This window comes from Lycium ferocissimum, chromosome 8, assembly GCF_029784015.1.
Source record: "Lycium ferocissimum isolate CSIRO_LF1 chromosome 8, AGI_CSIRO_Lferr_CH_V1, whole genome shotgun sequence".
Lineage (NCBI taxonomy): Eukaryota > Viridiplantae > Streptophyta > Magnoliopsida > Solanales > Solanaceae > Lycium > Lycium ferocissimum.
In genome coordinates, this window is record NC_081349.1 from 19,564,444 (window position 1) to 19,583,845 (window position 19,402).

The 19,402-nt window shown below is 35.0% G+C and overlaps 1 protein-coding gene across 1 annotated transcript; it reads left to right on the top strand.

Annotated features, from left to right (window-relative positions):
- The first annotated feature begins 624 nt into the window (after positions 1–624).
- On the top strand, positions 625–15,314 carry LOC132067473 (alpha-amylase 3, chloroplastic). Its single transcript, XM_059460728.1, has 13 exons — positions 625–981; positions 3,630–3,760; positions 4,015–4,069; positions 4,245–4,346; positions 4,470–4,591; positions 5,039–5,399; positions 7,931–8,601; positions 9,206–9,395; positions 11,057–11,163; positions 12,270–12,519; positions 12,652–12,774; positions 13,929–14,096; positions 14,718–15,314. The coding sequence occupies exons 1-13, from the start codon at positions 712–714 to the stop codon at positions 14,874–14,876; spliced, it is 2,709 nt and encodes a 902-aa protein (XP_059316711.1). The 5' UTR covers positions 625–711; the 3' UTR covers positions 14,877–15,314.
- Positions 15,315–19,402: the final 4,088 nt, after the last annotated feature.

Here is a 19,402-nt window from a genome sequence, read left to right on the forward strand (position 1 = left end):
TAATGCTGCATTTCTTTTGAGACAGGACCTTTTATCACGACTTTTGTTCATTGCATCTACTACTGTACAAATAACATTAGCTGGTTTTAGCAGCATCATTCATCTTCTCGTACCTATGAATTCAAAGAAAACATCTTTTTGCCCATTAACCGCAATGAAAGTTTTGTGCAAAATGTTTTACAAAACAAAATTGACGGCCAATTAGGATGACAAACTACTCCCTTCGTTCCTTTTTACTTATCTAGTATATTAACTATACATTTTTTTCTTTTACTTATCTACTTTTAGTAAATCAAGAGATTTTTTTTTTCAATTTCGACCTTATTATTAAATAAAAATTTCTCAAACTTATTAAAAGTCAAATTTAGATTTCCAAAGAATAGTAAATATGAGTAACTTAGTAAAATAACTTAACTAATGTTTTATCAAAGGGAAGTACAAAATGTATATACTAAAAAGTGAGAGGAAGTACTAAAAAGTTGGAGGAGTGTGTCACTAATCGTGTAGTTGAAGGTATCTGATCATTAATCCAGATTACTTTAGGGGTGCTTTTCATAATAATCCTCTTTTTTTTTTTTTTCCAAAAGCGTTTGAACCGTACACGGAATAAATATCCATGCAAAACCGATGGTTTTATTTCCGTGTCTCTTTTTTCTCTCATGTTTTTCAGGTGAGAGATCTAGTGTATAGTGACCGGAAAATTTTAAAAAAATGTCAACACTTACTATAGAGCCTCTCGTCGGCAATTATCTCCGACGGAGCCCAAAACTTTATCAAAATACAAAAACAACCCCTCATTTTTTTCTTAATTACTGCCGGAGACCGCAACTTTCCAGTAAGGCAACTTTGAGATTCTGCAACTCAGGGCGTAGACGGACGTTACCTCTAAGAGCTAGCTCCACCGATGCTGCTGTTATTGACACGTCGGAAAAGTCTGACGTCGTTTTAACGGAGACTTTCTCGTTGAAACGACCCCAAAGGGTAAATACTTGTATTATATATATATATATATTACTACTATATATAAAGACAAACTAGGGACTTTTGTTGAATTTCCAAATTTTTAAATTTTTTTTAATTAATTACTTTTAGGTCCTAATCTTATTTAAGTCAATTTTCTTTTTATTTATTTTTTAATCTTTAAAGTCTACTTTTCAAAAGCTATCGAACCTCTTACCTTATTTTTCATGTTCTTTGATTTTCTATTTGATATTCGATATCTGCATTTGAGCCCAATTAATCCAGATAATTCGCATTGTATCGCGCCCATTCGGGAGAAGCGCTCCCTCCAAAGATTTTTTTCATATCCATATTTGAACCCCTAATTAAGGGAGTTGCAGCTCCATCCGCTGCGCAAGTTAAATTATGTATTTGTCTTAAAAGTTCATTAACTATGTATAGATTATTTATTTAGAACTAAATAGCTTCAGAAAATTAAGATACATAACTTATAAATGTCAAATTTTGGCTCCGCATTTGATTTTCATCAAAATGGAAGTTAAAATATTAAAGGAGTGGAATGAAAGTTTTGCTTTCATATATTGAAAATATACTTATATGAAATTTAATTATTACTAACGTAATTACCCACTTGGGGGACTACAATGGGTATATGATTGTTGTTGTTGTTGTACACTTGTACTAATACAAATTATATTTCTTTAATTAAAATATCTACTTTTATATCTTGAGTTTGGGCCCGGGCTTAGCACGGGCCTCACATAACTAGTATATATACACACACACTAATCCCAATTTTTGTGGCACCGTTTGACTTGGCATAAAGTTTAAGCAAGAAAAAAATACTATTTTGCGTGGTTGAAAACAAAACTTAGAAGTTTTTTGTTGTGGCTATAAATCATTTCATTAAGGGTATTAGAGGAATTAGAAAGTTAAATTGTTTCTGATCTGATTATAGAAATGCGATTTTTTTTTCGGGGCAGACTAAAAAGGGCAAGGTGCCGCATAAATTGGGACAGCGGGTGTAGTTTTTTCGTGTGTGTATATGTATTAACCTGCCAAGGTAGGGGTAAGGTCGGCGTACACTCTACCCATGTCACTTTGTGGGATTACAGTGGGTATGTTGTTGTTGTATTTGCAGATTCGTACATTGCGTGCTCTAAATTTTGCTTGAATATTCATTGGATCATTAGAAATGAGAGATTTTTGTAGGAATTAATGAGTATTTGGAGCTTGAGGAATTGAGTTTTTCGCGTTTCCCACCATTTCTGTGAAGAATTTCCTTTTTGTTGTTAACAGAAAATTACGCTCTATGTCTACTGGGAGAAAATATTTACGCCACGTAGCCCATACTTTGAGTTTGTTGCCCATTTTAGCCCATATTTGTATATAAACACCTTGTATAACTATTATACACGTTTATACAAGGTTGATACATTATGTATAATGTTTTCTCCCAAATATAATGTCGTATAATATTGTATATTAGCTACATGGCGTAATATTTTATGTTGGGCTGTATATTTTTGAGAATTTCCCATACTTGTGTTAGATTTATTTTTCGTGTGTATTGTTATTATACTAGAGATTCTCAGATTTGTACATTGCATGCTCTATTTTTTGCTTGTAAATTCATTGGATCATTAGAAATAAGAGATTTTTATTGGATTTAATGAGTATTTGGAGCTTGAAGAATTGAGTTTTTTGCATTTCCCGCCATTTTGTGAGGAACCTCCTTTTTGTTAAATTACCCAAGCAGTTTAAACTATTCAAAAAATAGTATTGTTTGTTAAGTATTTGTATGCAGTTTTTTTGTGTGTATATATATGTGTATTGACCTAGAGATTCTCAGATTTGTACATTGCGTGTTCTATTTTTTGCTTGAAAGTTTATTGGATCATTAGAAATGAGAGTTTTTGTAGGAATTAATGAGTATTTGGGGCTTGAAGAATTGTGTTTTTCACTTTTCCCGCCATTTCTGTTAAGAATTTCCTTTTTATTAAATTACCCGAGCAGTGTAAGTGCCAGTTTGGCCATGGGTATTTTTCACCTCTTTCCTGTAATTTTATTTCGGAAAACTGTTTGGACATAGAATTGTTACAATTTTCCGGAGAATTCAAAAAACTCCATATAACTGATTTCACAATTTTCACTCCACATAACTCACAAATATTCAAAAACAACTCCAATTTGTATTCATGTGCAAACACAACTCCAATTTCCAAATACCATTTTGCAACTTGAAAACAATTTTTTTTTTCTTTCAAATTTCACAATTTTTATGTCCAAACACCCACTAACTTATTCAAAACATTGTTTGAATTGCTGTTAAGTGTAAAATCAAACTCTGCATGATTTGGAGTCGTGTATTCTCTGTTGGTTCAAGAAATTTATCCCTGTTTGGACCAGTGTTTAGCAATTCATATTATATGTTCGCATAAAGGGAGAAAAAAGGAAGAAGAAGAAGACTGGTCGAGCTTACAAAAGGAGAGAGAGAAACTGAATGTTTCGGCCTTCATTATTCGATGTGCAATTTTCTTTAATATATTTGGATCTCCTCTGTTTTCTTTGTTAAATATTTGTGCTTTGTGTAAGTGTTATTGGTTTGGCCATTAGTGATATAGAGAAAGATTAAGAGGCGGTGTCATTGGCTTATTTTGGTATTGCAGGCTGAAGGAAAGATAGCCATCAGATTGGATAAGGGGAAGGATGAAGAGAATTGGCACCTCTCTGTGGGATGTAGTGTGCCGGGAAAATGGATTCTTCACTGGGGGGTCCACTATACTGGTGATGTTGGCAGGTTAGTCTGGTTTGATAGATGGAAGTACTGCTATTTTTTGTATTTTGGAGGTAGGAATAACTAGGTGAATAGATTTTACAATATCATGGATAGAAAGGAATTAACTGTAATGTCAAGTTGTAGTCGTTAAGATGGGGATAATAGACTTTTATGTTCTGATTTGGAGATTTATACCTCATGAACTTGTGCTAAAATAGTCATTAAATTCCTAAAGATTCAGGATTGTTTGTAAAATTTTTATTTTAATCTGGCAGTGAATGGGATCAACCTCCTCCAGAGATGCGGCCCTCGGGTTCAATCGCCATAAAGGTGTCTACTACTCTCTCTCTTGCTAGTTCGCCCCATCCCTGTTCTATTAATATTTCTTCTTGCATGTGAATATAATCGCTTTAGTTTCAATCTCTGTGAAGGTGTCCATCTACTTCTTTCCTACATTTGCTTTCTCATATTTTTTCTCTAAATGTGAATCTCGTTGCCGTTACAGGATTATGCAATTGAAACCCCTTTGAAAGGAGAAACACTTCAAGAGGTGAAGATTGACATAAGTTCTAAGTGGTCTATTGCAGCTATAAATTTTGTGTTGAAGGTTAGCTTCTATGCTTAGATTTTTCAACTTTCTTTCTTTATGTACGCTGCTCCTCTGATAGCTTTAGTTTTCACTTTTTTGGTGGTGATGGTGCTTTGGTGTTGGTTTATTTTCATGATGAAGGATGAGGAAACTGGAGATTGGTATCAGCACAAAGGGCGGGACTTCAAGATTCCTCTTACTGACTACCTTGAAGATGATGCTAATACTGTTGGAGGTAAAGAGGGATCAGGGATATGGCCAGGGTTTCACTTTTTGTTGCGAAATGCATACCGTATGTTCATATTTCTTGCCTCTCCCTTATATTCAATCTTTGTCACGTCTTTCATGTTAGCCTGGCTGACTTTCTCCGGAGAGGAGAACTAACTCAATTGTGTTGAAACCTGTCTTTTCTAAATATGAAGATTGTTCACCCAGGCTAAACAAGAGTTGTATCTGTTTATGGTATGTTGGTATATCTGTTGATGCACTACTTTACTGTTTTGAGTTTCTATATTTCCAAGCTATTTTGTATTATAAGTTCTAATACTATAGTAGTTTCTAATCAAACCATTCCTCTGCTTAGCTAAAATATCAGCACGGGCAGATAGATCCGTTATGTCTTATATTGTTTGAGTAATTCTGTGTCTTTCCAAATAATTCTGTGTCTTTCCAAATTCAAGCTGTACTGAGGAAAGAAAGTGACAGTTCAGTGGCTCTTCTTTCATTGCAGGACCTCTAGGGAATATCCTCCTTAAGCCAGAAGCTGCTCCTTCTAAGGAGGAATCAAGCAGCAATGATGGGCCTAGTGTGAAAAACAGGCGTCTTGAAGGATTCTATGAGGAGCATTTCATAGGAAAAGAGACTATTGTTGATAACACATTGAGTGTCTCTGTTAAGCAGTGTCCAGAGACTGCCAAGAATATTTTGTATATAGATACCGACTTACCTGGAGATGTAATTCTTCACTGGGGAGTCTGCAAAGATGATGCTAAAAGATGGGAACTTCCTGCAATGCCATATCCAGCGGAAACAGTAGTTTTCAAGAATAAGGCACTGCGGACTTTGCTCCAGGTACTTACTTTTGGGCTAATGAACTTCCGATTCCTTGTGTGGTTCATCTCTAGCAAGAGTTCATGCCTTTAATGTTAGCCAATCAAAATGCTGTTCTCACCAGCAACTCATTGGATTCTACAACCAGGTTTCTCCTGACCTGCTATTGTAGATTTGTGGTCATAGTAATCTCCGATCCTTTATTTTTCCAAGTGCTTTACGCCTGGAATCTTCATGTATACTCCCTTCATCCAAGTTAGAAGTCTTTGCTTGACTTGGTGTGTTTATTGGAAAAGAGTTGAACATGTGAAATCTTTAGTAATTGTTAGGGGGGAACATGTGGGCCTAATATGGTGACATTTTTGGCTTCAGAACATAGAGTAAAAGTTGTATTTTAAAGAGTAAATCTTGTGGCCTTACATAACTTTTTCAATATCTAAACTGTAGTAAAGCTTTTCTGGACACAATATTGGGACGGTCCAAAAGAGGAAAGTACAATAACTCAATAACAACTACACCACAGTCCCAAACAAGTTGGGCTTGGCTATATAAAACCCCACTCACCATGTTCCCCACTTAAATTCATCTCAAGCTAACATTATACTCCAAAAGAGGGAAGCAAGATTACTTTTTCTGGGATAGATGGAGTACTGTTTTTCTTCCTCTTTTTTTTTTCTTTTTTTTTTTTTTGGGTGCCTTCTTCCCACTGGTCTTGTGTTTGTTATTCCTTGGATGGATCTACTGCTTTTAATATATTGGGTTCCTTCGGAAATGGAATTTGGTTACCCTACACCTTCTGCTTGAAAGTGGCTCAGTAGTTCGGGACATGAAACAGGGCTTGTTGGTGTAATGTGTGAGGTTATGTATCTGTAATAGCTAGTATCTGTATGTCCAGAGAAACTAACCTTTCTCTTCTTCTTTAATGAATGAAGGGACATTATAACCTTTTCTATTTTAAGATTTTTAATCGGTTGGTCCAATTTATGTTGGTTTTTGGTTCAGTTAAGTCTAGCAAGGATTTAATAATCTAGTCATTGAAAATGCCATGTGAATCGATTGAAAGGAGTGAGTCTAGGTTGCTGGTTCAATTTTGTAAGCACTATCTTGATGCTGGTATATTAATCAAACTACTTATGAAAAGGAAAAATGGAAGTGTCATGTGGATCTGTTTCTTACCAGTAAGTCATTGGATTCTACCAGCCATGCTTTTCCTAACTTGCTATTTTGGAATAGAAGCTGCCGTAACCTCCAATCATGGATTTTGTGGAGTGCTTAAAACATGGAATCTTCATTGATACTCCCTCCATTCAAAATTAATTGTCTTAGGGTAATTCAGCGTATCAGTTAAAGGAAGCGTGCAAGACGTAATTTATTTAGTATTTCGTGGGGGAATATGTGGGCGCGGTATGTTGATTTTTGTGGTTTTAGAGAATCGAGTAGATTAAATGTAGTATTGTAAAGTGTAAAATGGGAGCCTACATGGTTTTTTGAGTGCATAAACTCTATTAAAAAAATATATATATAAAAGAACTTTTCTCTTAAGAAAGTGGTAACAATTTTGGACGGTCTGCAAAGGATAAGACATTTTCCTTTTGAGATAGAGGGAGTACTATTTTATTTTGTTTCTCTTTCCCATTTGGTCACTTGTTTATCCCTTTGATATCTACTATACTGCTTACATTTTAGTTTCCACGGATCATAGAATCTTTTCCTTCTCTACGCATAATTAGTGAAAGTGGCTGAATAGTTCTGGACATGAAATGGGGCTGCTAGGGCACGGCAGATTGCTTAACATGTGCAAGTTTTTACTAGCACATATACATCAAAACAACTAGCCTTTCTTTTCTTCTTTAATGAATAAAGGGATGTTTGATCTTTTTTCCCCAGATTTTAATCTATTTGCTCGTTTTTATAAGAGGGAAATTCCAGCATGTAGGGAAAATTAGAACAATTTTTTTGCTAGGGAACTTAGAATCATCTAGACTGCTATCAGTTGAATATCTAACGTGTAAATAGAGACGATGCTTGATGTTTGTGTACCGTGATTAGAGGAGAAAGTACAAGGAAGTTAGTCGTTTGGGAACGTGAACATATTCTGAACTAATGCTTCTCATGAGGAGGCTTAAACATGACTGTATGAAAAGATAAGGTCCAACCTGGGCAAATAAGTTTGCTACTGTCATCAAGCACTTAAAAGTTTGCAATATTTTCCCTTCAACAACTGTTGTATTTTAGATTTTCCCTGAATCTCCCCATGATGGAAGGGTCCGATAGAATGGTACGTCTAGCATTCTTTTCATACACTAGTTTATGTCTCCATAGTTAGGATTTGGATGTATGCAGCGCACATCTGTTACTTAGAATGGATCCATATGCGAAACAAAGTTGCGATGCCATACTTGTGGGTCTCTTTCTCTTTGGGTTATCATCTTGTTCACTTTCCTTTTCTAGATTCTCTTTGGAAAATTTCTCAGTATCCCGAAAAATATAGTAACCTTTTGTTTCTAAGACCAGCTACCTTTGCATGTTGATGATATATTCTTCCGTGACAGAGAAAAGAGGGAGGCAATGGTTCTTCGGGACAGTTCACTTTGGATGGAGGACTTTCCGGATTTGTTTTTGCGGTGAAGCTGGATGAAGATACGTGGTTAAATTGTAAGGGAAACGACTTTTATATACCTCTGTCAAGTAGCAAGCATCAGTCTAGCACCATCCATTTGGAGGAGAGAAAACAAAACGAGGAGTCAAATTCTTCCAAGATAGTCAACAGTTCACCTGAGGAGAATCAAACAGTGTCTGTGTATACTGATGATATAATAAAGGAGATAAGGAATTTGGTGAGTGACATTTCCTCTGAAAAGAGCCGGAAGACAAAAAGCAAGGAAATACAGGAAACCATTCTTCAAGAAATTGAGAAGCTTGCTGCAGAAGCTTATAGTATATTCAGAAGTTCAAGCCCAACAATGTCAAAAATTGTGGTTTCTGAAGCTGAGGTTTCACAAGCTGACGTGAAAGTATCTTCAGGAACCGGTACAGGATTTGAGATTTTGTGCCAGGGTTTTAATTGGGAATCTCATAAATCTGGAAGATGGTACAAGGAGATGCATGAAAAAGCTGCAGAGTTATCTTCACTTGGATTTACTGTCATCTGGTTACCTCCACCAACTGACTCAGTGTCACCAGAGGGATACATGCCTAGGGATTTATATAACTTAAATTCCAGGTATTATGATCAAATCCTCTTCGCTTTCATTTTTGGTCTAATTTATTGCGTAAGTCATGGATATCCCATCTGGATTTATGAGATGAAGTTATAAGTATCTCATACGATTTCTAGTATTTGTTTCATTATAATTTAAAATATGAAATACACCAAATACTAGGAAGGGCAGTGTCATGTTAAGGTTTTACTGGCGAGAATTCAATTTCTCGTCTATTAGCTCTTCATTTGAAGTTATAATAGGGGATATGCCAACAATTAAGAGGGGGCACATTGCTCGTACTTCGTCATTCCTATTCCCAATCTCTTCATTTTATACTCGTTTGTTATGATTAAACATGAAAAGTGGCTTGCAACAAGAACATCTGTTTTGTTCTTTTGATTTACTGAAGCTGCTTTCTGTCTCTCTCTGGTTCAAGCAGACTGTTCCTTAGTACAGAATTTAGCATCTTATTTTTATCCTTCATGTTGAGCAATGATTAGATAGTTCCTACTAGGTAAATGAGACTTAAATGAATAAAATTTACTGCTCTCTCGATTTGTGCCTTTCTATCTGTACTTGTTTAGGGTATCTCATTTTTGTGTGGTTTTCCTGTATCTTTGTCAGATATGGTAGTTTTGATGAATTGAAAGTTACAGTAAAGAAATTCCATGAAGTGGGCATCAAGGTTCTTGGTGATGTTGTCTTAAATCATAGATGTGCAAGTGAACGGAATCAAAATGGGATATGGAATATCTTTGGGGGTCGGTTAAATTGGGATGAGCGTGCAGTTGTTGCTGATGATCCACATTTCCAGGTATGTATTTCTCTTTAGATTTTTCCGTGCTGTTGTACTAGCAAAGGAAACTTTTGCAGTGATGCTTGTCCTTCACTGGAAAAGTAGAAATAATCACAAATTCAGAGAGGATGAAGTAGCAAACTGGAATATTTGGGAATGTGCTGGTCCACCACTGGGTGAATAGTATACTCCTTCCACATTTTTGTTATTTGAAATCAATTGCAGTGATATGAAAAAGTTTACATTAAAATATTTTTGATATGTGAAAACAAGGGTTTTCAAAGGACTGTTGGAGTTGGAAAAGGTGAAAGGTCTAAATGTCTCTGTGTACTGCTCATCGTAATGTGGCACTAGTGATTTTGCTGTATCAGTTGGAACTTCATGGTAGGAGTAACTGAGATTCTTGTTCAAACTAACATTATGGTTCTTTAGCCTTCTAATATGCTGATAACTGAAAAACTAGAACCATGTGCTCGATATATCATTTAAAACACATTTAAATCTTGAAAACTGAATGAAGCTCTAAGTATATTATATGTGTGTGTGTGTGTTTATATAAACACATATGGCTGTAGTAGGCTAACATCGTTCCCATTTTATTCTCAAATTTGTCATTTATGTTACATTGCTATCTCTTTCATTATAAGGATATCTTTGTCTTTTTTGGGGAAATACCAAACAGATCCTTGCTTCTTATGGTCCCTGTCTGTTCTTTTCTCTTTTGCCATTCCTCTCAATTTGTTCCAGCATCTCCTTCCTCTTTTTCCCCTGCCATTTCTTTTTCTCTTTGTTTTCCCTTCTTCATATTTTGATCTGTGGTGCTAGCCATTGCAACACTACCGTCGTACGGCGGAACTCCATTGGAACCACCACCATCGGCTTCAATTTCGGACTAGTAGTGGAAGCCCATGCCTGAACATTTTGCTTTGTACATTTTCCAGCATACATTGTTTTCTGTAGTCTTTGAATTAATCACAAACATGTGTAATTGGAAATGATCCAAGACAGAAGAATGATTAATGTGGTTGCTATTCTCGTAGTTGATTTAGAAGTTGCTATCGTTGGATCATCGATGCTCAAAATTATCCGGTGAGAGAGAAATCTAAAAAGAAGAAGAGAGTAACTAAGGGGAAAGAGGGATGAGGAAAAAGAAAATAAGGGGAAAGAGGAAGGAGTTTGGCTCAAACACACGAAAATAACCTGAAGCGATAAAATGGCAAAGGTAACTTAAAGGGAAAATTTGAGAACTGAAAAATTGAGACAATGCTAACCTACTAAAGCAAGGCCCATAAATATGGTTGAAGCTCCTTGGGGGTTGGGTGAAGCAGAAAAAAGGAGTCCAAAAGCGTCATCTTTTACCGGTTGCTCTTATCTTCCTTCCAGAGTGCATTATCTGATTTCAATTTTGCTTACTTCCAAAAGTAGATGGTGTGTCTGAGGAGGTGCACTTTGCCATACTCATTTGATTTTCATTTGTGCTTTAAAATTGACTAGCTTACTGTTTAAAGAATCTATTAATCGCCAAAGCAATGTTCTGCGACTCCTTACTATGGTTTAGCCAGAATGATCCAGACATTGTGGCTATTATAACATTTTTGCTTCCCCTCAATGAAATACTGACTGATTTTACCAAGATATGCTGAACCAGATGTTTGAACTACCTTTTCTTTTATCTACAGGGAAGGGGCAATAAAAGTAGTGGAGATAATTTCCATGCTGCTCCTAACATTGATCACTCCCAGGATTTTGTGAGAAAGGATATCAAGGAATGGTTGCTCTGGCTGAGGTTCAGCTCTCTTTGCTTTGACCTATATCGATCTTCTTTTTCCTCCTTCATATTTTTCTGTTTTATTCTCGTTTGAATACCGTCTGATGGTTAAATCAAGAGAATGTCATCCTTGTCTTGTAATGCCTGAGCTTTTAGCGACCTAGGATCTTCAGCAATAATTACATAGGCGTTGTCAAAATAAACATCCTTTGATGTCTGTAAAACCAGGGTTAAATTTTAATTGACCAAGCATATTTAGCATTACATATTAAAATGCAAAGCGCTTGAGCAAAAGTGAAGAGGTTCTCTACTGTGTCTATCTCAAGCACATTAGAAAAGGAAGCCAGCAGGATATAGATATCAGGTGATTCAGACAGGATTTCTGGTTTTCCGGAGGTTGATGCATTCTGTGGCAAGAATAGGAAAGAGACGGCAGATTGAAATTGGAGAATGCTTAAAGAGAAGACTTGAAATATACTGCTATCACTCTGGAAGACATCAGATGCCAATTTTTAAAGAAATTCACCATGATTCAAGGGAAACAATTGTTAATTGAAGGCAGTTAAAATCGAGATTGTGGTTGGCAAGGGGACTAGATTACTTGCTCCACACTAATGCTTTGATTCAAAATGTGAAAATTAAATGAGGTGCAACGAATATCCTTTATGAACATTCAGAAACAAATACTTTAATGATAGTTGAAAATTCAATTACGGCTTTCTTTGCTGCACTATCCATATATTTTGAAACAGAAAAACAGTATCAGTAGGTCTTACTTTAATCACTTGCATATAGCAGCGGAATCGAATCTCATCCATGTCGACTAGATGTTCTTGTTTTATCCCATCCACTCCTCTGGAATTAACTGTCTTTGCATTGCACCCGCTCATAAAGACGACAGGGAAATGCCCAGTCAAGTTGCACAACTATTAATCTGCTAAGAAATTGGTATTTCTCCATCTGTTTCATGGGCGTTTCTGCCTCATTGTATGAAGATGCTGTTTTCTTGCTATACGATACAATATAAGTGTCTTGTCTTTCATTTTTCCATGTGTTACTCAACAATGTCTCATCTTAAAAGGTCATCTTGTAACGAATTTTTAATAGTAACGCTGGTTTGGCAGGGAGGAGATTGGTTATGATGGATGGAGGCTGGATTTTGTTCGTGGTTTCTGGGGTGGTTATGTGAAGGATTACTTGGAAGCAACTGAGCCTTACTTCGCTGTGGGCGAGTATTGGGATTCCCTCATGTATACTTATGGAGAGATGGATCACAATCAAGATGCGCATCGGCAGAGAATTGTTGACTGGATTAATGCTACTAATGGAACTGCAGGAGCATTTGATGTGACAACAAAGGGAATTCTTCATTCTGTAAGTGTTTCAAACTTTACTCCTAGCAGAGTGGATGCAACTACTTGACCGGCAGTATGTAATAAAAGAAAGGATAGGGAAATCAGTTTTTCTAGTGTTAACAGCATTCTCTTTCAAATTTTATGTAATTAGGCAATTGGGAGATGTGAATACTGGCGATTATCGGATCAGAAAGGAAAACCTCCCGGCGTGGTTGGATGGTGGCCATCTCGTGCTGTTACCTTTATAGAGAATCATGATACAGGTTCTACACAGGTAAATATGCTCTTTATTTATCAGAGGATTAAAGAGGCTCCTCTCTTGATCTTAAACAGTGATAAAAGGGCTTTTATGAGGAGGCAGCTAGTTCAGCATGTCCGCTGGCCTGAACCAATTTTATGCCTTTCTTGATTATTCAGTTAATTTAATACCTTTTTCCTGCATAGTGTGGTTGGATCCCTCAAGTATGAGAGCTAAATGTTCCGATCCCTCAAGCATGAGAGCTAAATGTTCTCTTGAATCCTGGGAACTACCTACAAATGTTATTTAGAGTTAGATATATCATGATGAAATGGAATCCCTGTAGCGTCTCTTCTATTGGCACTAGTGCACAGCTGTGACCACCATTAGGAAGCTAAGTTACGCGGACTCTTCACTTTTGATGCCGCACCCATGTCGGATTCTCCAAAATACTTTTGGAGAATCTGACACGCACCCGTTGACATTTTTTAAGAGTCCGAGCAACATAGTTAGGAAGAATAGTTCTCCTTGGAATCAGTGAAGAAACTAAAATCCTTGTCCAAGTTGTCAACTTTGATTTTCCCCAGTTTCCTTGCTCTTGATGTTCCACAATTTGCTTGTCGATATCTCTTTATTTGGCAAAAGTTCTAGCAACACAAGGCTGTAAAATTCTTCAGCATCTTTTTTTTTTTTTTTTGGGTTTGTTTTGGTACAGGACATCTCTCGTAGGTTCCATTTGGACTCATTGATTAAAATCCATGCACTTGAGCTAAATTTTTTTCCAAGATGAACTAATAGGATAATTGTGAACTTTGAAATGGCTTTTGTCTCCCAATTTAGGTAGCACTCCAAACTCTTCCATTGATGTAATCTTTTTTTACGTTTTCACAAGTACTTAGCTTGTAGTTGCAAATTTAGAAGTCCTCACGAGCCCAGTGCAATCAAGTAACCAAATGGAACCCTTTCTCTTTTACTTTTTTGGGTTACTTGCATGACCTTATTTTAGTTCCATATTCTTCCATCTCAGGCTGAACCTCTAGTCAAATCTGTAGGGCTTGTCATATGATCTCCTCAATGGGCTTGTGATTGATTATTGTAATAGCTGATATCATGGAATAATATTAAGCATAAGAATTGACTTGTTTTTCATCCTTAATATTTTTTCCTGTATCTTTGGCTTTTCCTTGAAGGGTCATTGGAGATTTCCTGGTGGGAAAGAGATGCAAGGTTATGCCTATATACTGACTCACCCTGGAACCCCATCAGTCTTCTTTGATCACATTTTCTCTGGTTATCGATCTGCAATAGGAAATCTTATCTCACTCAGAAAGCGGAACAAGATCCACTGTCGGAGTACGGTAAGTCTGAAAAACATGTTGAGTGCTGCAGGTTCGTTTTGACCTCTGAGGTTAATTTCAGCTTAATCTGAAAATTTAAGTGGTTGATTGAGTTTGAACGAATAGGACGGTGAGAAGAGGAGAACACACATTCTGCATATTTCTTCAGTTAACATGCTCGATTCCCTTATTTTCTGTTCTGACCAATCAACGTGAAACCAACTCATTCTTACAATTGCTCTATGATGATACAGTGAAAAGGACCTCTAAAAAACTAACAAATGCATATTACATGCATGCAATACATGAAACCTTGGAAGCACTTTAGGGAAGTATCAGGTTATAAGATTGTCATAAGGTGAAAAATTATAGTATTTCAGAAGAAAGTATGTTCGGATGGTATTTTTGTTGATGAATTCGACACATATATTCAAAATGCTAACAACACTGGAACTGGTATTTGCCAGTTCAGCTGTAATCATTATGTATCCAGTCAGATATTTTTTATGCTTAGGTTTATATAATCGTTACGAGCTTTTTTGTTGTAAATTCTGTTCTTATGGCCATTATCAAGTTATCTTTTCCTACTATGGTTGCAGAAGCAAAACTAGTTCTAATATGCTAAGCTTTCTGTCTGATCAGGTCGAAATAACAAAGGCCGAAAGGGATGTTTATGCGGCAGTTATTGATGATAAGGTAGCTGTTAAAATAGGACCAGGCCACTATGAGCCTCCAAGTGGGCATCAGAGATGGAAAATGGCTGCTGAGGGTAACGATTACAAGGTTTGGGAATTGTCATGAAAACAATCACTCTCTGCACCTGTATCAATGGACTACTATCCGAACATGTTTGGGGTTAGCATTGCAAATTTTTTTGCCAAGTTACTGGAGATGGGAGGAGTTAATGTTGTAAAAAATGCTGTCCTGCAACATGAATATAAGTTAGTAAATATAGCAAGTACGAAAAGTCACCTGGAAGTGAGCGGAATTACTGATATTTACGTCACTATTGCTGTTAATATTATTACTGTATTCGGAGAAATCACCATGTATACTATATAGATTCAGGTAAAAACTGTATGTGATAGATACCACTGCATTGTATCGCCTTCTCAGAAGACAGGGGCATTGTAGAAACTGTATGATGTAACAACTTGCCATATTGGCAACAAGACACAATATTTTTTGTATAAATACTGGAATGTACCCATTGATGTATTCTATTGTTGTATTTGTTTTGTATTACTAAATCAGGCGTTCCTTGCTCAGAATAGTAGTGTTAACAGTTAATGTAAATAATCGAGTTACTGGTTCGGCCACTGAAGCTACTGCATGTAAGATAAAAAGCTCCAGCCTTAGGAGCCGTTTGGACATGGTTTGACGGTTTCAAACCATGTTTGGACATGCAATTTAGATATATCAAGTTGTATCTTTTCTTATAGTAGACATAAAAACCCCACAAGTTGTGAAAAATATTAAAATATTCCTAATTCTTATATAACCTTATCAAATGAGCAAGTCACAGTTCATAACAAAATTAATACGTTACTAGAAGGCCTTTCTAAAAAATATAGCATCAATTGATCAAATTTTAGTTCAATAAAAAATAAAAATTTAACATAAATAGTAATGAGGTTGGTAGACATAAATAAAGGTAAACATAATTAAACGTTGGTAGACATAAATAAAGGTTGGTGGAAGTTAATAAGGTTAGTAAATGGTTAGTGGCAGTAATTGTTAAAAATATCTATCAATTTATGAGTCTCTTTTTACAAAATATAAACTTATGGGTCAATTTTTTTATTTAAAATTTTTGAAACCCCAAATCATGCCTTTTTGGATGATTTGGGGTTTCAAATCGCATGTCCAAACGCCTACTTATCTGGAGGGGATTGTAAAGATTTGACTTTACTTGATTACTGAATATGTTTAGTTTTAACAACATTTTCCAATATTGTCCAAGAAAGTGTATAGGCGAATCTAGGATCTAAAGCATTTGGTTAAGAATGAATTTGATTTTTTAATATGTACGGATTTCAAGCCCTTTTTTCAATATGTGTTCATAACCGGAATAAAAAAAATAAGCCGAGTTAAATCCACTGAGCTCGACTGAAATCTGCTTTTGAGAAAGTCCGAAGTTTGGTAAAAGAAGCTAATTCAATAAAGAGTGGTTTTATCGTTTTGCAAGAAAATGAAAAGATTCGGATGCAAATCACCAAAAATAATAGAAAAAGGTACAATTTATAAAGGGCAAAAAACATATATGTACATAATAAGAGGTTATATTTACTGAATATAACGATACTTTCAGTTTACAAAATATATCAATAGATTTGTTACAAAATCTATACAAATCAGGTAAACTAAAAAGAATTAAATAAAACACATTAAATAAGGTAAGGAGATTGCTTTCATTATTTTATCCAATTTTCTCTCTCCAATCAAAATTAAATATATTGTTACCTGATTTTCTCCGTGCTCCCTTATTTCATCCACTTTTATATCCCCATTCAAAATTAAGAGATATTGTTCTCTAATTTTCTTCAACTTTTATTCAAAAAGTCAATACTAATCGGTAGTTTTTATATACCTCAGAAAACATATATGTATAATTTTTATATGCAATATGTATAACTGTATAAATTTGTTATAATTTTTGTATATCAAATATGTATTAAAATTACGTGTATTTTGATTATGATAAATTGTATAAAATTTAATCAAAGTATGTATAAATTTTGAGAAAATATGTATAATAAATTTGTAATTGATACAAACCAGATTCCATACAAAGTTCATACACCAGAAAATAAATTTGTGTGAATTTTTGTATGCAATATGTATATATGTATAAATTCGTTATAATTTTTATGTATGAAATATGTATAAAAGTTGTATGTATATTTTGATTATGATAAAGTACATATAAATTGTATAAAATCTAATCAAAGTATGTATAGATTATGAGAAAGTACATATTTTCATTAAGTTTTTTGATCGATACAAACTACATTCCATACCCGTATAATTTTCAACATTTTTTAGATTAATTTATATCGAACTTATTCGCATTCCATACACACTATGCCACATATGTCTAAAAAATGATAGTATATAGCAGATTCCATACACATACTAGTTTTCAACATTTATACAGATTTCATACACGCAATGATCTCACATATCTCAAAATGATACATATCAATTTTTATATACAATTAATACACATGTCAGTAATAAAAAAATATTTTGTAATATTGGTTTGAAAATTTATATTATGAGAGAAGATGAATTTAGGTCTAGAAATGGTGTCTATCATAGTGGGGGAGAGAGAGAGAAGAATCTTTTAAAAAAGCCCAAAATCGTGGGTATCTCATTAAGTCCAAATCTGGTATTCTATTTGGTATACTTTGTAATTTTGTTGGTATGTTTTGCAAATAAAAAAAAAGTATCTTTATGTTTTGTAATATAGAGATTTAAGTAGTATTATTAAGTCATTTTCCCATTTATAAAATAAAACACACATTGGGGGTAGGGCTACTTATCAGGCGGATTGGGAGGATAATTACACTTAACGGTTCGGCTTATTGATTTTAAATTGTACTAATTAGCTAGCTGCGATATGGGGTAGCAATTATCGGACGGTTATCAGACGGTGTATCGGCTAAATTTAAGAGAAAATCAAAGTTAAAAATTTGCAAGAGACTTCTACAAACATATATATAGGGTTCTTCTTCTAAAGGTAAAAGCTGCTATACTATATATAAACAAGAACTAAAATTAATGGTCCATCACAATGAATATGTATCAAATTACTTGAGGGTTTTCACCAATCAAAGAATACCTCCTCCTCTCCTCTCATACAGATAATGAAACAAGGAAGGCAGAAACTTACATTTTGAGATCTTCAAATGTTGAAACAAGTGTTTCAATAAATTTTAAATAGCGATTTGATAAAAGTATTTATTTCTTAAAGTAAATGAATATGAAATGAATTTGAAGAATTCATAAGTGTTATCTTCATTAAGTTAATATGTTTTAGTTTTTTGGACAAATACGTCTTGATTTCAAGAATGCATAAGTGTAGTCGTTGTCTTCTTTTGATGAAAGAACTTATTTTCAAAGAATTGTTTAGACTATAAATAGTGCTTACTTTCTTTGGAAATAAAAGCAATCCACAAACTACTTCCCCTTGAAAATGCTTGAGAGATATTGATCAAAAGGTGAAATCACAGGTTCAATAATAGAAGAGCAACGTTCCTGAATGCTACTTGCTGTGTGGCTTAGTTGAATCCCAAAGATAGAGATGTCATTTGCTCTTCCGTTTGCTCATAGGAGAGACTCCAACTATCTTCAAGAAACGTCTTGACGTGCCTCTAAGCCAAGCAAATCCTATTTTGAGTTTCTGATACCTATTCTAACAATTGGAAGATATTACTATCCTTCTTCTAACATCAAATTCCACAATGAAACCACACAATAGTAAATAATAAGAAGTGAACATCGAATGGTTACTGAATGGGGGCTGGGGCTTTAGATTTAGTACTTTACTGCTTTAGGGTGTACAATATATATTTTATATATCTAGGGGTAAAAATGTACGCTATATAATACTCTCTCCGGATCAAAAAAAGAGTCCACTTCACCTTTTTTTTTCTTTTTTTTTTTGCGTGGATTGCCCTTCATTTGGGGTGGTCTTTAATTTTTGCCCTTCAAATTGGTGGTCTTTAAGTTTTGCCCCTCGCCTAACACCCCGAGGTTGTGGGTTCGAACTCCAGCTTAGTAAAAAAAAAAAAAAAAAAAAACTCTCAAAGCAGAATTTTCGCGAGGCAGAAGTTGCAAAATTTTGCAAATCTGCCATACAAATTCTGCCTATTTGGGCCTTAAGGCAGAATTTGCATGGGCAAAAATTCTGTCTGTGCCATGTAAATTCTGCCTGAAGGGTAAAATTTAAAGACCACCATTTTTTTGAGGGGTAAAAATTAAAGACCACTCCCAGCGAAGGGTAATCCTGCAAACGGCCCTTTTTTTATTGGATCAAAAAAAGAGTCCACCTGGCAAATCAAGAAAGAATTAATCTTGTTGTTTCATATTTGCCCCTATTAAGTGTTATATGATCAAATCCCAATGCCTATTTAATTAGGGGTAGTTTAGTCAAATCACCTATTTTTATTTAAGAGTTAGTATTTTCTTAAGGGGTGTGCACTTAAGGGGTGTGCAAATAGCTAAGTAGACTCTTTTTTTGATCCGGAGGGAGTAATTCTTAATGGGTTAACGGTTTATCCGATAAGAAAATTGAGTAATCCACCCCGCACCAATAAGCCGTT

What these genes read in the sequence shown, in the direction of transcription:
- LOC132067473 (XM_059460728.1), top strand. Translation starts at nt 712, where the DNA reads ATGTCAACACTTACTATAGAGCCTCTCGTCGGCAATTATCTCCGACGG. An exon ending in TATACTGGTGATGTTGGCAG is followed by an intron (nt 3,761 to 4,014) that starts GTTAGTCTGGTT and finishes TTAATCTGGCAG; the next exon opens with TGAATGGGATCAACCTCCTC. An exon ending in CACTGCGGACTTTGCTCCAG is followed by an intron (nt 5,400 to 7,930) that starts GTACTTACTTTT and finishes CTTCCGTGACAG; the next exon opens with AGAAAAGAGGGAGGCAATGG.